This window comes from Arachis hypogaea, chromosome 17, assembly GCF_003086295.3.
Source record: "Arachis hypogaea cultivar Tifrunner chromosome 17, arahy.Tifrunner.gnm2.J5K5, whole genome shotgun sequence".
NCBI classification, from domain to species: Eukaryota; Viridiplantae; Streptophyta; class Magnoliopsida; order Fabales; family Fabaceae; genus Arachis; species Arachis hypogaea.
The window spans coordinates 114,889,803-114,910,072 of NC_092052.1; the positions used below are offsets into that span (position 1 = coordinate 114,889,803).

Sequence of the window (20,270 nt, forward strand, 5' to 3'; positions counted from 1 at the left end):
ATACTAATATCAATCTCATCCATATATTCACTACACATATCACCACATTTAAATATATTATTCAAGCTTATTCCTAGGAGCATCTAACCTAGGAATTCACATTACACCACATGGTACTTAAATAAAACTTAAATTGTACCTCTTGAAAGTTAAATTTAAGCTCTCAATCAACACCAATAAGCTTTTAGCTACCAATACCTTGTTACAAGCGCTCCAATTTTACCCAACAACACTAACATAAATAATTTCACATATATATAAATCTAGGGTTCATAAAATTGATAAATCATAAAGGTTGGAGGTTCCTTATCTTAACCCATGAAATTAGTGATGAAACTTATCAATGGCTCATACTAGAATACCCTAAACAACCAAAACTACAAGATTTCCTCAAAACCCAAATCAAATTCGGAATAAAAGGGGGAAAATGAAATTGGACAGAGAGCTTAGAAATACTCACCACAATACCTGGATAGAATTGAAGAGCTCATCGAGAGCAACACATGGCCGCAAACGACTCGTCAATCAGAGCTCGAAATCACAAGTTATGATGATTTGAAGAGGAGGGTGAATAGTGAAACCTTCACCCCACTCTTCACTTCTCACTTCCGTGGCTCTCTTTCTCTTTGAAAGAATGAGCTGAATGCTCATTAATTTGGGCTTATGTAGGTTAGGCTTACTTGGGCCCGGTCCAATCAGTTTAGTCCGTTAGTCTAATTTTAGGCCAAAATCTTTAAAATTAGTGTTTTAATTTACTTTTACTTATTTTTAATTTTTCTTAATTAAATTTTAACTTTTTATCCCCTTTACTCATAATTAATTTTTTCAGACGTAGTACCGGACATACTTAAGCCGGTACTGCCGGCTAAAATACCATTTCGCGTTTTTACGCCGAAAATCATGTTTTTCGACTCAGAAAAATTCATTGAGTCTAAATATCATATTTAAATTATCAAATTCTAATTGCTAAATTTTTTAACCATATTCACTCATATTTAATTTATTATTTATTTAATTTTCGTTTATTCGAGGTTTTACACTACTCATACCAAATCTAAATTCATTTATCACAATCATAACTTGCAAACTAACATCAATAACCTAACATTACACAATTCCAAACTTTAGCCACCAACTAGTTCATAAACATACATGCACACATACACACTTAATCCACCATTTTTAACAAATTCCCTTCCAACACAAAATTTTACAAATACTCATCATCATTCACATTTTATCCACACACTAAATCAAGTCTTTACTCAAATAATCAATTCATGCAGTTCAACCTATCTTAGGGGTAACTAGCCTAAGTTTCACATAGTATTATATATTAACTAAAGAAAATTGAAACTATACTTTGGCTGATTTTTTCCAAGCTTAAAATGCCACAATTCTAGCTTTCAAGATTTCAAATCAATTCTAACAAGCTCTGGCCACCAAAGCTCGATTCCAAACGCTCTAATTTGCCACTACAGTTAACACTAGGGTTTATAAAATTAGACAAACTACAAGGGTTTAGAGTTTTCTTACCTTACCCATTGATAATTGAAATAAAATCTAGCAATTATCTAATGTTAGATTGCACCAAAACTACCAAAATCATCAAAATCTCTCAATAACAAATCCAAAAACGTGAAAAATAAAGGGGTTGAGAACTAGGCACGAAAATTTGAGATTCTTACAACTTTTGTTCGGTTAGAATCAAAGAGTTCGACGAGACGAACGCGTGGCCACAAACAGTTCGACGATCGGAGTTCCAAATTAAAAGTTATAAGCAATTAAAGTGATGTGTGAATAGTACTTCAAAGGTTTTTGTCTCCCCTCTTTCTTTCACCGTGCTTTCCCCTCTCTTTTATCTTGTAATGAACCGAGTTCATGGTGGGTGATTAAATGAAAGACTCAAATATGAGTTAGATTCAACTAGTTTGATCTCTTACTTTAATTTTGAGTCAAAATTTTTAAAATTAGTATTTTAATTTTTATTTTAAATATTTTTATATTTTTAAATTATAAAATTTATTTTTTTATTTTTTATTTATAATTAATTTATTAATTTTTAAAATTTTATAATATTTAATTTAAAAAATATAAAAAATAAATAACTTTTAAATATTTAAAATTTACTATAAAAAATAAAGTCAACAAATTCAATATCAAATTTATAGACATCAAAAAATTTGCCGGAAATTATTTTTAGTACGCATCATGATGAAGGGTGGCCTAAGTGGGGCTTCGCATCAAATGAGGAAAGAGTTGAAAGGCATGAAAAAGATAATCAAATTGGAAATGATTACACATGGACATATCTTGCTCTTCTACCTTTTGACATTGTGCAGATTTCAAGCAAAAGGTAGGGTCACATTACTCACAACACCTTACAGCTGTGCTTCTTCGTACCATTAAGTCCACATCGCAACAACAGAATAGTGTTACTGCACGCTCCTTTATAACCCCCTCCCTCCAAAACAGTGATCTAAAGTTTATTTATTTGTCTAAATACCAATAATCTATAGCAACAAAAATATGTTTTCACTTCTGGGCAAAATCTCAAATGCACCATAAATCCATAATGTCAAACACGAGAACCACAATCAAGTGTGTCTTCAGCCGGCAAATTGTTGACAATGGCACTTGTAAATTTGCTGACTGTAAATAATTAGCTTATTACTATTTCAAGGTAGGGTTGAGTACTTGAGTGTCATTTGATTAAGTTAGCAACCTTAAAAGGCGAATCGGGTTCATACTTGCACACATTGATCTATACACTGTGATTGTAATAATTACCACCATATTTTTTGGGGATACATAATTAAAACCATTTGGAAAACTAAAACTTTTCTTTACATTAACAAAACGAAGATTGAACGGAAATACTATATTAAGGAAATAGTATTGAAAAATTATGTGTTTTAAAAATATTAATATTCCAGTAATTTTAACTATTTATTATATATATTATATAATAAATATTAATGACTAAGATTGTCTAATAAGACATTAATATTTTTAAAACTATTGATAACTTTTAAAAATATTATTAATACATTAAAATTAGTTATTAAAATCAGTCATTAATATAAAATATACATTAAATTAAAAATAAATTAAATAATATATATTTATATATAAATATATAATAATTAAATTTGATAATTAATTTTATGTACACCAAATATGGTTAGATAACTTTTCAATAGTATTATTTTATTTATATTTGTTTTTATTCAGGGTGTTATATCTTTTTTTGGTGAGGCGGTATCTTATATCAATACATATACTTGAAATTTTAACAAGCATGTATTTTAGTTAAATCAATTAAAATATTGGATTTCAATTTTAAAGTATGTAACTAGCTCCTTGAATAATTATACTAAAATTTGGAACAATTCCATTAAAATTAATTTTTCATTAGTCAATATTATCGATTGGAGCTAACTTTAAAATTATTCTTTTACTTTATATTCACAATCTCTATTTTTATTTTTAAATTTTAAATTTTAAATTCTAATTTTTTTTAAAAAGTGAAGATTAAAAAAATTAACACTAAAAAATCTTAATATTGACTAATAAAACATTAATTTCGTGTACATTTTCTTTTTAAAATATTTGTGTTTTCAATATATATATTAATTTGCTTTGAAACTTTTTAATTATTATATATGAATTTTATACTTTATTTAATATAGTAAAAATATTTTATGAATGTGATAAAATGATTATAAAAAATAGATATAAATATTGAAATGGTGAGGTGGCGTGTGTGGATATCGATCCATGGATCAATTGCATGCCTAACCCGTCTTCTTTTCTTGTACTTGTTCCACATCAGATGCTGGACTTTACAGTTAGTGGGTCCCAGACACGATTTCATTCTGAAATTTGTAGTGTGATGAAGTGCAGGCCAGTGAGGCTTAATTATAGATATGCATCTGATGAAAAGACCAAAACACCCTTACCTTTATCGCCATCATCATCATGGCACCCTTTGAAATGGAAAGAGTTAGCCCTTGCAATTTGCGCGTACAGCTTAAGTGGCCCATCCCCTTTGCTGTTTAATCGACATTTAGTTATAACCCCGTATCAGATCTCCCTCCTTGCATGAAAAAGACAAAAAGCCTCATTTGCTTTTTTAAGTAACAATATTGTTTCTTTATACATCACTTTAAAAGTCACATTTTAATGATTTTTAATAATATTATAAATTAATAATTGCTGTCTAAGATTCTTGAACGAGCCATTTGACCTCAGGTTACGTATTTTGTCATAATAAATTGGCTGATCATTTTGCAACTAAATTAGATTAGTTTAAATAAAAGATACAAATTGAAACAGAGCAAGATTTGTATAGTGTATGTAACATTTTTGTGTATCTTTTTCGCAATGTTTAAAAACATATTTAAATGAGACCTTACTTTTCTTTTTAAAATAATATTTACTTTGACAGTATTACTTGAATAATTTATGTGAATAAAATAAATGAGACTTAAAATTATACAAATATCTTAAATATAATTCGGTTACATATCTTATTTTAAATATATCTATATAAATTAAACTAAGTCCATTTACATTAAATATATGTATATAATTTAATTTATTATTTGTATAGTATATACATATAAATCGAATAACCTAATTTAATGTACTACTGATACAGTATATAAATAGTAAATTGAATCAGTCTGTTTCGATTTACTACTTGTACCAATGTTCTAAAAATCGGATCGGATCGGTCGGTCGAACCGGTTCAACCAAAAATCGACAAAGAAAATGGTCCAGTTCAGTATGTAAAACCGCCCAATTGAAAATCATTCGAAAATCGATAACTGATCGGTTGGACTGGATCGGAACCAACCAGTTCTTATAAACGCCATCATTTTGAACTTTTAAAAAAAAAGAAACCAACGCTTAAACGCATCACCCTCGCCCACCCCCTTCCCACAACACCCCTTCCTCTCGTGACATTCAGAATTGAAAAGCAAAAAAGTAGGGTTCTACCGCCGCCGTCTGTTGTTGTCGGTGCCTCCGTGGCCTCCTCGTTCCCCCTGTCTCGAGCCGAGCCACTCTCTTGTAGCTCGGCACGTCGTCTAGTTGAGGGTTGGAGCTGCTCGTCGTCTGTTCGTCATCGTCGCCTCGCCGTTCGTCGTCTGTTTGTCGCTGTGCTCTCCGTCGGAGGTTAGTGGCACTGCTTACAGACTTACAGGGTTGTTCACTTCTTCGGGTCTTACTTTTATGCTTTGTTTAGTGATTTATTGATTTCTGAATGTAGATTGAAATTAAATTGTTGATTTTGTGTTGTTAAAAATGGATTTGTTATTCTGCTGCTCTTCTTTTTAATTTCTGAGGAAGTGAGTATGCTGTTTTTGAATTTCAATTGATATATTATTGATTTCTGTTTTAAGGTGATTAATTGTTGCTGCTGTTTTTAATTTTTGTTGCTGATTGTTCTTGATTCCTGGCTGCTGTTCAATCTGTTGTGGTGTTGGTAATGGTATTTTTTATTGGGATCCTTTGAGAGCTGCTAGTAATGTGTTGCCTTATTGATTTCAGCTATGGAATTATGGATGATTAATTGATATTTGGCTATGATGCTGCTGTTTTTAACTTCGTGAATGATTTATTAATTTCAGTCACTCGCCATTCTCTAAGCCTAGCCTTTCTTCGAGCCACTGCCACCGCCTGTCTGTCGAGCCATTGCTGCCGTCCATCTATCAATCTCAGCCGCCGTCCGTGCTCTCCAACTCTTGCTCTCTTCCAACTCCTTCTTTCTTATTCTTTTTTCTTGGGTTCATTGAAGATAAGATTGGGTTGAATTTTTTTATTTTTATTTATTTTCTAAAGCAGATATAGATATGCTTCAATTTTTTCTAACTCCTATTAGTTAGTTCTGATCCCAGGGTCTTCATTTGTTCTACCAACAACAAAAAACATAAACAAAAAAGAAAAAAAATTGACCCTTTTTCATCCTTTGATGAAAATTTGGGACTTGAACATGAAAAATCTATTTTTGTGGCTCCCATTGAAAAAAATGAGATTCTTTATATTTGAGTCTTTTGTATGCCATTTATAGCTAAATGTACAGTATCTGTGTTGATAACTCAAGATGTTCATATTTTTTGAGTATCAAGGCATGTTTAGCTTTTGATTTGAGAATTTTTTATTAACTTAGATAGATAGATAGATAGATAAGAATAGAGGAAGTTGAACAAACTAATAAATTAGCTGTTGAAAGATGCCATAGAGTTTTTAGTATTTTGTCTCAGCTAAGGAATCAAGTTCAGAATAGGAATTTAATGGTGAAAACTAGGGAAGTTGTGTTAAGGTCCAAGAAAGTTGTTTCTTTGCTTCACAATGATTTTGGGTCATGCAAGAGTGAAGAAGCATAGAAAGCTTCAAGTACTCTTCTCTCAAAGCATACTCTCAGATAACCCGAATTGCTTCAAGAACAACAACCACCTTAATCATAATCAATCAAAGAAAGTAGTGATGCTGCCTGAAATTTTGATAATTCTTGTTAATCTTTAAAAAAATTTGTTGCCCTTGTGTAATTTATTATTGTGTTATTGTGATTTAATTATTGGTATTCTTGCTGTGTAATTGTTATTGTGATTTAATTATTTCTTCTGACATTAAAGATTGATTGTTAATATTTTTATGTTTGTACTTTTTTTAGAATATTTATTTATAATTTATTTATTATTTTATTATAAATAATTTTTTCGGTTGAACCACAGTTAGACTGGTTAAACCAGTAAACTAGTGACTAAAACCAATGTTCTGAAAACCGGTTCGAATCGGCCGGTCGAACCGGTTAAACCGTGAACCAGAAACTAAAGCGGTTCGAACAATTAGAAAAACCGCAAAATTAAGAAATCGGCGTTGAACCGACGAACCGGCCGGTTACCGGTCGGTCGAACCGAACCGGGACCCGGCCGGTTTTTTAGCTGTGCAGCAAAACGCTGCCGTTTTGCGTTTTGTGAAATGTGAACCCTAATTCTCCTTTGCCATTCGCACTTGCGTGTTGCATCCCAGACTCCCAGTTCCACACGGCCACACCCACAGACCCACACCCACGCACTTCAGCTCCACTCTCATCATTCATCACCGTCACGATCCGTCGCACTATCACGTCAGAGAGAGTGAGACAGAGAACGCCTGAAGCCCTGAATGCCATCACGATCCGTCGCGCCTTCAGCACCGTCGTGCCGTCAGCTCCGTGGCGCTGTTGGGTTCGTCGCGCCGTCAGCTCCGTCGCGCAGTCAGCAGCGTCGCGCCATCAGCTCCGTCGCGCACTCAGCCACTTCGACCAGTCACCTCCGTCGAGCTCTGAGAGAAAGCAATAGAGTTCGGTTGAAGCGTTGAAGAGGTGAAGCCTGAAGCCTCAAGGTGCCTTCGAGCTCTGAGAGAAAGCAATAGAGTTCCAGGTAATTTTTAATTTAGTTATAAACTGTTGCATGATGAACTGACTCTGAGTCTCTGATACTGTGATGAAATCTGATACTGTGAACTCTGTGAATTGACTGAATTCTGATGAAATTGTGAAATCTGATGAAACTGTGAACTCTGATTGTGTGAACTCTGATTTATAATTTATGTGACATGATTTTGTCATTGTGAACTCTGATTTTGTATACTCTGATTTTGAGAGATGAAACTGTGAACTCTGATTTTATGAAATATGATTGTGTGAACTTTGATTTATGTGACATGATTTTGTCATTGTGAACTCTGATTTTGTATACTCTGATTTTGAGAGATGATTCTGTGAACAAAGAATTTTTTGAACTCTGATTTTGTGACATGATTTTGTGAACTCTGATTTTGTCAACACTGATTTTGAGACATGATGAACTGCTAAACTTTGAATTTTGGATGTTGTTTGTTCATTTGTTGTGAACTTGAGAGTTGAGATCATTGGGTTGGATTACTGTGAACTCTGTTCATTGAGTAGCTCTTTGATTTTGTGACATGATGAACTATTGAACTCTGAAACTGTGAACTCTGATTGATCAATCTCATTTCTCAATTTTTCTCCAACATTTGACTTGGATTGGTGGACTACTTTTCATTTGTACTTCATCTGCTTGTCACATTGTTATTTAGTATTGCTAACAATTCTACGGAACCTACATTGAGGAACTGCCATACCAAATTGGCAACTTGTACTTTTGATCCAACCCACCACATTGCTTATACCATAATGCATTATTTATACGATGAACTAGATATCAATGTATTCATCAATAGTTTATTTCTGTAGATAAGCAATTTTATAACATGTTTCTAGGTGGAATACTATGGAAGTCCAGTTAGCTTGAAGAGCATTGCTCAAATTAGCACCCCTGATGTCAGTTCCCTTCTGGTACAACCATATGACAAATCAAGGTATGTTGTGCACTTATCCATGATAAAGGATAATGATTGATTATTGTTGAATTAGATCAAAAACATTAATTTGATCTTATCCCTGTTATTGTAACAGTAAAGGGGTTTTTGTTATGGTCTATGTGTCTTTGTTACTTCATGTACACTCCGGAGATTTTACTTCATGTCTTTGTTTTATTTTTTGACTTTTGAATTTGTATTTGAATGAGATTATAACATTCTGGTTTATGTAGTACTTTTAATTTGAATGATATTTTAAAATTTATATTAGAATATAATTATATTTTCATGTGTTTATTTATATTTTATTTATTATTTTATTATAAAACGATTTTTCGGTTCAACCACGATCGAACCGGTTGAACCTATGAACCAGTGAACTAGTAGCTAGAATGGTTCGATGACCGGTTCGGTTTTCAGAACCTTGACTAAAACAGTTCGATGACTAGTCCGAATTTTAAAACCTTGACTTGTATAGATTATTATTGATTTATTTATTATTAATTTTAAAATATAAATATCAATAAAAAAATCCTTCATTTGAATTTAAATAAAATATCAGAACGAATAAGAATAGAAATTTAAATTTTGTGTTTTAGTTCAAATTTCAAAAAATGTATATTTTTACAAACTTGTGAATTTAAAATAGAACAATAAATAATTTTTAAATATTTATTAAAAATCATCATTTGACTCATTAATATCTAAAGAATCATTAGTGGAACTTTTGATGTTGAAAAGATTAATATAAAGTATAACTCTCCAAGGTGGCATAAGAGTTAAAAACTTAGATTTTTTTCAAAATTAGAAGTAACAGATAGTTATATAATATAAAAATACTAACTATATTTATACAATAGAGTAAAATACCAAAACTGAGCATGAAATATTATAACGCTAACAAATCTGACCATAGAAAAATTAAAACTAATATGTAACAATGAAAGATAGGTTTCATAAACAAAACTACCAAAAAAAAGAGGTAGAAGTGGCACTGCGCTATGAGAGACTTGGAAAGTTCTGTACCTATTGCGCAAAATTGGGGCACGAGGTGAAAAACTGCCATGATCTGCTGAAGGACACAAAGAGTAATATGGTAAAAGATGATGACATTGGCGAATGGGTTAAAGCCAACCAAGTGGGAACGCGAATCTACTCTGAAGGAGAAAGAACATTCAACAACTCAACCCAAAACCAGAATAAGGCCACTCAACGTAAGAAAAAACCGGTCTTAAACTGCTTATTGGAAGAATTTGCAGGGATGTCAATGCAAGAAGGGAAACAAAGTTTGAAACCACAAGACACTGGTAATAGGGTAGCACCTGAGTCACCTCAATCAGCCAATTCTATAACAGAATACATGGAGGTTATCATAGCTGGTCAGTCCAATACCAAGGAAGATGAAGGGCAGCTTATGCAATTCGCTATTGGGCAGTGTCTCACTACAGAGAAAGGTAGGAAGTGGAAAAGGTTAGCAAGACAAGATGTTGCAGAGTCAGATACTAAAAGTGAACCCAAAAAAGGTTGATGAGTGGTATAGCTGAAGGATCTACAAAGAAAGCAAGAATAGAGGATGAAAATGCAGTTGAACAGATGGTGGAGGGTGCCAGCCTACAAATGGCACCCAAGGCGCCATGAGAACTATAGTTTGGAATTGTCGGGGTTTGGGGAGACCCCTGACAATTCACACCTTAAAAGGGATCTGTAAATCCCACTCCCCCGAAATTGTGTTTATAAGTGAAACAAAGAACCAATCTCGACAGGTGGAAGTAAAACTTCGGGTATGCGGCTACGAAAACTGGCATATTGTTAATCGGCAGGAGTGGCAGGAGGACTTGTGCTAGCTTGGAAGGACATCATCAGTGTTCAAATTATTAGCAGTGGAGAATTCTTTGTGGCAGCCAAAATTAAGGAAGTCGGAAGCAGTGAGGTATGGGAGTTCATTGGTGTCCATTTGAGTTGTTTGGAACAAATTCGATCCTTACAGTTTAAGGAGCTTACAACAATGAGCCAACACCTGGAAGGAAAAGTGGTAATAGCAGGCGATTTTAATGCTATAACAAGCCAAGTGAAAAAGGAGGGTGGAGGCCAAAAATCAGCAACCACCATTGCAACATTCACTAAATTTATTGACAGTAACGAATTAGTGGATATTGGAATAGTGGGGCGCCCTTTCACGTGGACAAATCGAAGACAAGGAGAGGATTTGGTGAAGGAGAGGCTTGACCGCTATTTAGTTGGGATGGAATGGAAGTTGAAGTTTCCGAATGCAGTGGTACACAGGCTCACAGAGTCAGGCTCGGATCATGCTCCAATTTTGATGGAAACCGAACCTCAATCCTGGCATAGTAAAAGGCGGTTTAAATACTAGGAATGTTGGTGTGGAGAAGAGGATGTCAAGAGAATTGTCAGTGAAGTGTGGAGAATGGAAGTTGTAGGCTCGGCTATGTTTTCTTTGGCCCAAAAGTTGAAAGTTTGTAGACATAGACTAGTTCAATGGCAGAAAACTCACAAAGTAAACTCCCGGAAAGAAATTGAGGACCTTCAAGCTAAACTAGAGGAGTTACGGGTGGCTGGAATCAATGGGGGAGAGGAGGTTACCAATTTGGAGGAGAAGTTGGAGCTGGCATATTTGAAAGAAGAGAGCTATTGGCGAGAAAAATCTAGAGTCAAGTGGCTAAAAGAAGGAGATCAGAACACTAGATTCTTTCACCAGAAATTTCAATCAAGGATGCTAAGGAACATAATTTGGAGATTAGTGGGGAGGGACAATGAGATTGCATCGAAACCGGAGGATATTGCAAAGGTAGCTGAATACTACTTTTGCGATATTTTTACTTCTTCTTGTTCGGCTTATCCGAATCCATACTTAGAGGATTTGGAGCCTAAGGTTACAGCTTCCATGAACCGTAGGCTCCAAAGGCCAGTAACTATGGACGAGGTCAAAAGAGCTACATTTAGTGTTCATGCTCAGAGTGCTCCTGGTGATGACGGGTTTACAGCTAAGTTTTTTCACTTTTTCTGGGATATAGTTGGAGGTGACGTTTTTAAGGCAGTGAGAAGTTTCTTTCACAGCGGCAGAATTCTTAAAAGCTTCAATCATACTCAAATTTGTTTGATTCCAAAGGTGCTAGATGCCAATGACATGACTCAGGTACGACCGATCAGTTTGTCTTCAGTTATGTATAAAATTATTTTTAAAGTTATGGTGCACCAATTACAAGGTATTATGAATAAAATTATAAGCCCAAATCAGAGTGCGTTTCTCAAAGGTAGACTCATTTCAGATCATATTCTAATTGCCTACGAATGTATGCACTATTTGAAAAATAAGAGAAGTGGGGCAGAGCATGAGATGGTTATTAAACTAGACATGAGCAAGGCTTATGATATGGTTGAATGGAATTTTTTATGGTATATTATGGATAAGCTGGGCTTTGATGCTAAATGAATTAACTGGACTAAGGAATTGGTAACGACTGTTTCTTACTCTGTTGTTGTGGAAGGTCAACCTTTTGGCTATTTTAAGCCAAATAGGGGCATCCGACAGGGTGATCCCCTATCTGCATATCTCTTTCTTTTTTGTGCAGAAGGGCTTTCCTTCTTGCTACACAAGGTAGAGCAAAATAGATTAATTCAAGGAGTTCAAGTTAATCAGAGATGCCAAACAGTTAATCAATTTTTGTTTGCTGATGATTCAATCCTTTTTTGCAAGAACGCACCTAATACAAGCCAAAGTATTCTAGAATTGCTAGAGATCTATGAGGGTTTCAGTGGGTAAAAAGTCAATTTGAATAAGTTGGCTATCTTTTTCAATCACAACACACCTCATAACACAAGACTAACAGTTGCTCAGACACTAAACATTTAACATATCAGAGCACAAGACAAATACATGGGACTGCCCTCTATAGTTCAAAAATCAAAGAAAGCAACCTTTGGAGCTATCAAGGATAAAGCTCAGAAGAGGATTATGGGTTGGAAAAGAAGTCTATTGTCATCAGGTGGCAGGCACACGCTATTGAGAGCGGTGGGGGAGGCGATTCCTATTTATACACTCTCTTGTTTCAAGCTCCCGGACACGCTGTTGACTGAGATTCATAGCATGCTCTCGCAATTTTGGTGGGGTCAAAAAGGCGCAGAACGAAGAATGGTTTGGATTAAATGGGACACAATGACGAGACCGAAGAAAGATGGAGGGCTGGGGATCAAGGACCTAAGGGTGCAAAATTTGGCTTTATTGGGCAAGCAATGTTGGCGTCTATGAAATATCCTAATTCTACTCTATCAAGAATGCTCAAAACTGCCAATGAGTTATAGCTCAAATGGCATAGTCTCCTCATACTCAATTAAGAGGTTGCGGGTTCGAGTCTCCTATCTTTGGTAAAAAAAAAAAAAGAATGCTCAAAGCTAAATATTTCAGATATACAGATTTCCTACATGCAGAGATAGGAAGTGTACCGTCGTGGGGCTGGAGAAGTGTTCTTGAAGGGCGCAAGGTGATCGAGAAAGGCTTGTTATGGAAAATAGGCTCTGGCACTAATGTTCGCATCTTCCATGACCCCTGTCTCCCACTACCAGTGCCCCTTAATGTCCCTCAAAATGCACTCACAATTCCGCCAAATCTGCAAGTGTATTATGTTAGTACGTTACTAAATCCTGATAGAAGTTGGAATAGAAATCTGATTGAGCCGATTTTTTCAGTTGATATATGCAATAAAATTTTTTCAATCAAACCAACAGAGGAGGAGGATGAAGTTAATTGGTGCTGGACAAAATCTGGTATATATGAAGTTGGGTCAGGATACAAAATTGCTTATGAATTCTTTCATTCTCCTACTTCATTGAGGCCCCAGAACATACACAACAGAGTCTGGAATAGCATTTGGGAGTTGAAATTACCACATAAAATTAAGATTTTTCTATGGAAAAGTCTTCATAAAAAGCTTCCGGTGTTGCAACAAGTTCACAGCCGGTTCGCATCCACTCCTGCCACTTGTCCAAGATGCATATTGAAGGCTGAATCAATTTCTCATGCTTTGTTCCAATGCCCCTTGTCTTCAATAATATGGAGTCTAAACTTAATAACCCCTGACCTATGGATGAGAGAAGAAGAGATCTTTTTCAATTGGTGGTAACGAGTCTTATCCTGGGCAGCGGCTCAATTCGACGGTAGACAAAAGACCCTCCTCATAGCGGCGCTGTGTTGGAGCACTTGGAAAGCGAGGAATCGGTGTGTTTTTGAGAAGGTAATAAGCCCGGCACCAGAGATAATGAAAGAAGCCAGCAATTTAGTGCGTGAACTCGTGAGCCATACCTGATAGATGCTGCTAATTTTCTTTACTCTTACTTTACTCTTCTTTAAGCTCTTACTCTTTTAGTCACAGTTGGTGATAAATGGGAATACCCAATTCTTTTGTACTTCCTTATGAAAACACTTTTATTTTATATTAATAAAATAACATTTATCTTTGGAAAAAAAAATAAACTACCAAAATTCTAAAAATTTATTAAAAATTTTTAAATTATTCCTATACTCTAACCTAATCACTCTCAAACTCTAATCCCACCTCATTTTCATTCTCCAATTCTCTTCACCACCCCCAATCTCCCAGTTCCTCTTCTATTTTCTCTCTTTTCTCATCTATTCCATCTCAATCTCAACACCACTAACAACAACAGTAACACTCCAAAATTCTATCGATTTCAAGTTCATCATCAACTACTGCATTTTGTTGGAGATGGATGATACTGTTCTTCATGCATAGAAGATCAAAATTGCAATAACTAAAGTCCAAAAAAACAGAGTCAGCATAGTAGCATAATCTCTGATGGTATCACAGTTACTGTTGCAATTTGTGGAGGGAGCTCCTTCGTCATCTTCCATGTCACACCAGAATCATCGGCGAATGTAGCTGAGATCAGGAAGGATGGAGTGCCAGTTAGTTGCAAAGCGACAAAAAGTGACGATTAAAATTGCAACGAAGTCATGAGGCCAAATTGGAGGAGGATATGGCAGCTCGAATTAGATTTTCTTCACCAATGAAACTGTGCATAGGATCTCTAAAGAATGGTGAATCAAGTTGCAATGGTGGCTAACAGGAATAGTTGTTCTTTTCGGTCGGATTTGTGTTTAGCCTAACCCATGCAAAAAAAGGACAGTAGACGAGGAATTTGCCGAAGATTGGGAGTGTTGGTGAAGAGATTGGAAAATGGAGGTAAGGTGGGGTTAGAGTTTGAGAGTGATTAAGTTAGAGTAGAGAGGCAATTTAGACATTTTTGATAGATTTTTAGAATTTGGATAGTTTTGTTTATGAAATTCCATCTTTCATAATTACAAGTTAGTTTTAATTTTTCTATGGTCAAATTTGTCAGCATATATAATTTTTCATGGTCAATTTTGGTACTTTACTCTTATAAAATATGTGATTTGAACAATAATTAAAATATTATATCAATTAAATTATTATTTAAATTGTAAAATTAAGTGTAGTAGAAACGCTTTGATAATGTTGTGCGTTACTTTTGATTTTGAAAAAAAGCCAAGTTAGTTTAACTCCTATATCACCTTAGAAGGCTATACTTTATTATATTAATTTTTTCAACATAAAAAATCGCAAAAATTATTCTTTTGATGTTAATGAGTTAAAAGATAATTTTTAATGAATTTTTAAAAATCGTTTATTAATGTTTCGTTTTAAATTCATAAATTTATAAAAATGTAAATTTTTTTAATTAGAACTAAAACATAAAATTTGAATTTTTATTCTAATTCGTTTTGATTTTTAATATTTTATTTTATTCAAATGGGAGTTTTTTTATTGATATTTATGCTTTAAAATTAATAAATTAACTTAAAGTAAGAAATATCAATAATCTGTACAAGTAGTAAATCGAATCAAGCTGATTTGATTTACTATATATATGCTATACAATAGTAAATTGAATCAGGTTGATTCGATTTACATGTATATGTTACATGTATTTAGTATAAATCGACTTAACTTAATTCAATTTTTATATATATAATTAAGATAAGATTTGTATGAGAAATGCTATTTGTACACCAAAATCAGCCACTAAAATCAGCCACCAATATATTTGTGTATAAATATATATGTGGTTTAATTTATTTTTAATGTATATTTATATTCTAACATATATTTTATACTAGTAGCTGATTTTAATGGCTAATTTTTGTGTACACGTAACATAACCCAAGATGTATAATCAATTCTACATAATTTTAAATTGCATAAATTTTATTAACGTGAATTATCCGTATTACTCTAAAATTGCAAGAGTGAGAATTAAATAAATTAATAATCAAATAAAAATGTTTAATAACAAAAAAAAATTAATAAAAAATAGTCAAAATTTATTTTATTAAATAATTTTTTTTTCGCTCTAACATTACTATTACTGATAATCAAATAGGTGTTTCATGGTCCAAATATTTATCACGCGTTCTTTATACTGTAGGGGACAATATTGGAATCATACTCTTAGGATGGCTAGGTGGCTATTGCGAGAAAAACCAATATGAAAGATGAGGTGATCTAATTAAGGCCAAGTATCAGGTTGATATGAGGTGATATATCCTTCTTAACTTAATATTCTCCTAAATTTTACATAAAAATAAGTTAAATAAACTTTAAAATTTCAAAATTAATAAATACTACTACTAGATTGATTAGAGAAGAATATTCAATAGTACAAGGTTGTAGTACAGGAAATTAGGAAAAGCACCGCTGTCTTAACAATGAAATTAACACCGGTGGTCATAGCCCATGGAAATCTGATGTTCCAGTCATCCCTCAAATATTTATTTTTTTACAAAGAAACTCTTCTCACTCTCCCGTAGTACTTACCCATGGTTAAGTGGCGCCGCTTTAGCCTAATTTTTTTAATGCATATGCAGATACTATGTTAAGTTCTTACTTCTTAAGTCTTAACTCATTTTCAAATAAATAATATATTCTCTCCTTGTTTCTCTCTCTCTCTCTCTCTTCCTTTGAGGCTTGAGCCCCTACCAAACACCGCCGCCTTATAGGACCGTTGTACACAGTTCCCACCGCCCACGACTCCACCCAGAAAATGTTGAACACTTGAAACCCTGTCTCATAGGAACCAGCAACACCTTTCTCTCTTTTCTCACCCTCCAATCCCAACACTCCTCTCCATTTCTAGGGAAAAACCAAAAGTTAACACACATTTTTAATTATTATCATAAGGTCTCAGTTGACCAGTGATTATAACGTAGGTGATCCTTGTGTTTCATTTCATTTCATGGAATACTAAACAGGTAGTTTTCAGCTTTCCAGAGAAGAGAAAAGAGTACTACTTACATCTGCATATGAATGAGCCTCTGCCCTCATTCATAAATTGATTGAGCAGCTATGACGACGGAGCCACCACCAATGCCACTTTCCGGCGAGGAAGCCGCCACCTTATCGGCTTTGGACTTAGAAACCGCACCTCAACCACCCGCCCCGCCCCTAAAAAAGAAGCGAAACCTCCCTGGAATGCCAGGTACATTCAATCATTAATTAACTAATTAACTAATTAATACAACACCACTATCTTTTTAACTCAGATGTCTTAAATTTTTAAAAAGCTTACTCCATTTTGTGTCACTTTATGAGTGCTTTTGAATAATGTTCTTCAGATCCGGATGCTGAAGTGATTGCTTTGTCGCCAAAGACGCTGTTAGCGACGAACCGTTTCGTGTGCGAGATCTGCAACAAGGGGTTCCAGAGGGACCAGAACCTCCAGCTCCACCGGCGGGGACACAACCTCCCGTGGAAGCTCCGGCAGCGTGCCACCAAGGAGGTAAGAAAGAGGGTGTACGTGTGCCCCGAACCTTCGTGTGTCCACCACAATCCTTCCAGGGCGCTCGGCGACCTCACCGGCATCAAGAAGCACTTCTGCAGAAAGCACGGCGAGAAGAAGCTCAAATGCGAACGTTGCTCAAAGAAATACGCCGTTCAATCCGATTGGAAGGCACACATGAAGACCTGCGGAACCAGAGAGTACAGATGCGGTTGCGGAACCTTGTTCTCTAGGTTTTTCTTCTTTTCAATTTCCTTCAAAATCATTGATCCTTTGATTCTTCTCTTTTCTGCTTCTAATAGTGTGTGTCTCGTGTGTGTGAAAAAGGAGGGATAGCTTTGTTACGCATAGAGCTTTTTGCGATGCGTTAGCTGAAGAGAGTGCTAAGGCTCAAACCCTAAGCACTGATGACAAGGACGGTGTTGGTGCTGGTGCTGGTGCTGGTGTGACTGCGGCTTCTTCTTCATCGCCGCCGCAGCCACCGCTTACTCCGTCGACTTCGGTGGTGTCTCCGACTCTGTCAATTCAGAGCTCAGGTAGGTACTGTTCAATGGCTGTTTCCGAGCGTCGTTTTGCTGTTTGCACGTTCCTTTTCGTACATCGGGTCAAATCTCTTGTCAATTTATGTTTGAAATTATTTTCATCCACATTCAATTACACGCTAGAATTTTCAAATTAATTATGAAATTTTGCTAAAGAATGTCTTAGGTGTATTATACAAAGAATTAGAATAATTTTTTTTTGCTGTATATTCAACTTATTAAAAATTTACAGAATATATATTAAAATAAGTATTGACAAATTTTATTATTTTAAAATTTTAAAATTTTATAAAAATAAGATATATAAATTTTTTTGTTATATTTTACATCATTTATTTTTTTAAATAAAAATAACAAATTTAACTAAAAAATTACATATTTTATTTTTATAAAATTTAATAATTTCAATATAATAAATTTTTTTAAAAAATAAAAAACGCCAAGGGCAAAATTTCTTTTGAACCTGTTTGAGTATATACCCAAAATTATATTCTATAGTTGTAGCTATTTAATTATTTAATTTAAGATACTTTTAGAGGCATGACGCAGACGTCAATTAAACTCAGAGGATCCGTTTTTTGTCATTACTATAGTATATACATACTACCATGTGTTTCCATTTTATTTTATTTTATTTTTTTCCAATTGTTTTTGCTCTTGCGGACGGGGTCTTTTGGAAGCTGACAATTTAAGGCAATTTAAGCAGTAGCGAGTAGTGACAAACCCGTAATCTGGTCGTTGTCATGTGGTGGTTTTATGAAAAAGAAAATGTTAAAAATTCACATTTCTCCTAATTTATTTTGAGAAGAAAAGCAAGAAAACGGAGATGAAGTACGTTCTCTTATTCTTCATTTTATTTATTTTTATAGAATAATTTAAAACTTAGAACTTACAACTCATTAATGTTTCTTTTCTTTCCATTTCATCTCACCTTTTTTCCACCCATCCAAACATACGGATATATAGTAACACCTTGATTTTCCAGTGTGGAGTTAGGCCATTGTCTCCAAATTTAATAACAGACATAAGTGAGATACTGAAGTTAAAGTAGTACCAGATATTTCCATTTATCAATGGGCTTGTTGTCTTGGTTTTTAGTACTCATATTTAGGGAAACGATGATTGTATTATTTTTGTGTATATCTGTTTTCTATAATGATTTTTAATATTAAAAGTAAAAAAATACAAGTGATGCATATAACATTTTTTTCGCTTTGGCATCAGAAATTCCGGAAAATGCGACGAGGCTGTCACCGCCAACAACGTGTGTTGCGAAAGCTGTGACAACTAGCACTGTTCTTGCAACTGTGTTGGCATCCTCAGCCGGAGCAGCAGCACCATCAACCACCTCATTCCCCAACGTCACGGCAGCCACGTCACTCTCCCTCTCCGTGCCACTCTATCTCTCCAACAACGTTAACGACCCTCGCCATCACTACACTGCATGTCCACAGCCATCAACAACAGCTGCACTGTCTGCCACCGCATTGCTCCAGAAGGCAGCTCAAATGGGTGCAGCTTCTTCCAACACGTCGCTTCTTCGAGGTTTAGGCTTAGCCACGTCATCTACGGGATATCATCCTCAAGACGAGAGCGGCATTGAGAACCCAATAATGCAATGGAACATGAGCAGCCATGTGAAGCAAGAGAATCCGAGTTTGGCAGATCATAACCTTGGGCTTGGACTTCCATGTGGGGATCCGGGTTTTGCAGATGTGATGATGGGGTCCCCTCCCATGACCCGGGATCTTCTTGGTCTTGGGATCGGTGGCAATGGCGGTGATAATGTTAGCAGGGGTGGTCTTTCTGCTTTGTTAACCTCTTTTGGAGGGAACTTCGATTCATCTGGAGATGCAGGTGGAGTTCGCCACCAGTAGTTGATGTGGCTCGCCGCGCTTTTTTTGGTGACGAGAAATCAACTCTACCCTTGTATATCCTTTGAGCTTTCCCAGTCAGAAAAATGACGGGTAAAGACATAAAGTCACACTTATATTAATCTCACGTCACATGTAGTATACAAACCTCTTTTTCGGGATATAATTATTGTATGCCCAAGTGTTTTGTACTTTTGTCTTTCTCTGTAATGAGTGTTTTAATTTGGTTCCTTACCCCCTTCTTGGTAGATCAACGGACAATTAAAATTGTAGAAAAATGATGAAATATGACATGCATGGGATAATGTAGAACTGAGCTACTGTAACTATACGCCTTAGATGAAGGAAAATATTTTGTACATACGAAGGTAAGATTCCCTTGGTAGTTAGTTCATCTCTTTGGAGAAGTGTTCAACTTCAAATTTCATTTCTCAGAAGATTACTGCTCGCCAAGAATTGCAGTTGTTTTATTCTTTATATTTTGTATCTTCTGATACAACCCTTAGTCAAACAATGTGTTACGTGAATGTTTTTATTTAGAAAAGATATTTATGCTCCTTTTTGTATTTAACACTTATGAGTTGTCTTTTACTACTAGACTTCCTGTTGCTCGACCTTGATGTGTTGAGCA

At 34.9% G+C, this 20,270-nt stretch overlaps 2 protein-coding genes and 1 long non-coding RNA gene across 3 annotated transcripts; 2 read left to right on the plus strand and 1 right to left on the minus strand.

Annotated features, from left to right (window-relative positions):
• Nucleotides 1-10,816: 10,816 nt before the first annotated feature.
• On the plus strand, nt 10,817-12,658 carry LOC140180687 (uncharacterized). The gene is made up of 3 exons (XM_072221964.1): nt 10,817-11,545; nt 12,107-12,168; nt 12,271-12,658. The coding sequence occupies exons 1-3, from the start codon at nt 10,817-10,819 to the stop codon at nt 12,656-12,658; spliced, it is 1,179 nt and encodes a 392-aa protein (XP_072078065.1).
• A 3,401-nt stretch (nt 12,659-16,059) lies between these two features.
• On the minus strand, nt 16,060-17,906 carry LOC140181037 (uncharacterized). Its single transcript, XR_011875547.1, has 2 exons — nt 17,014-17,906; nt 16,060-16,911 (listed from the first exon to the last, which is right to left on the minus strand). It is a non-coding gene; the product is annotated as an uncharacterized lncRNA (long non-coding RNA).
• Nucleotides 16,178-20,000, plus strand: LOC112764840 (zinc finger protein ENHYDROUS). Its single transcript, XM_025810634.3, has 4 exons — nt 16,178-16,923; nt 17,060-17,456; nt 17,551-17,759; nt 18,990-20,000. Exons 1-4 carry the CDS (start codon nt 16,791-16,793, stop codon nt 19,640-19,642), a joined length of 1,392 nt encoding a protein of 463 aa, XP_025666419.1. The 5' UTR covers nt 16,178-16,790; the 3' UTR covers nt 19,643-20,000.
• Nucleotides 20,001-20,270: the final 270 nt, after the last annotated feature.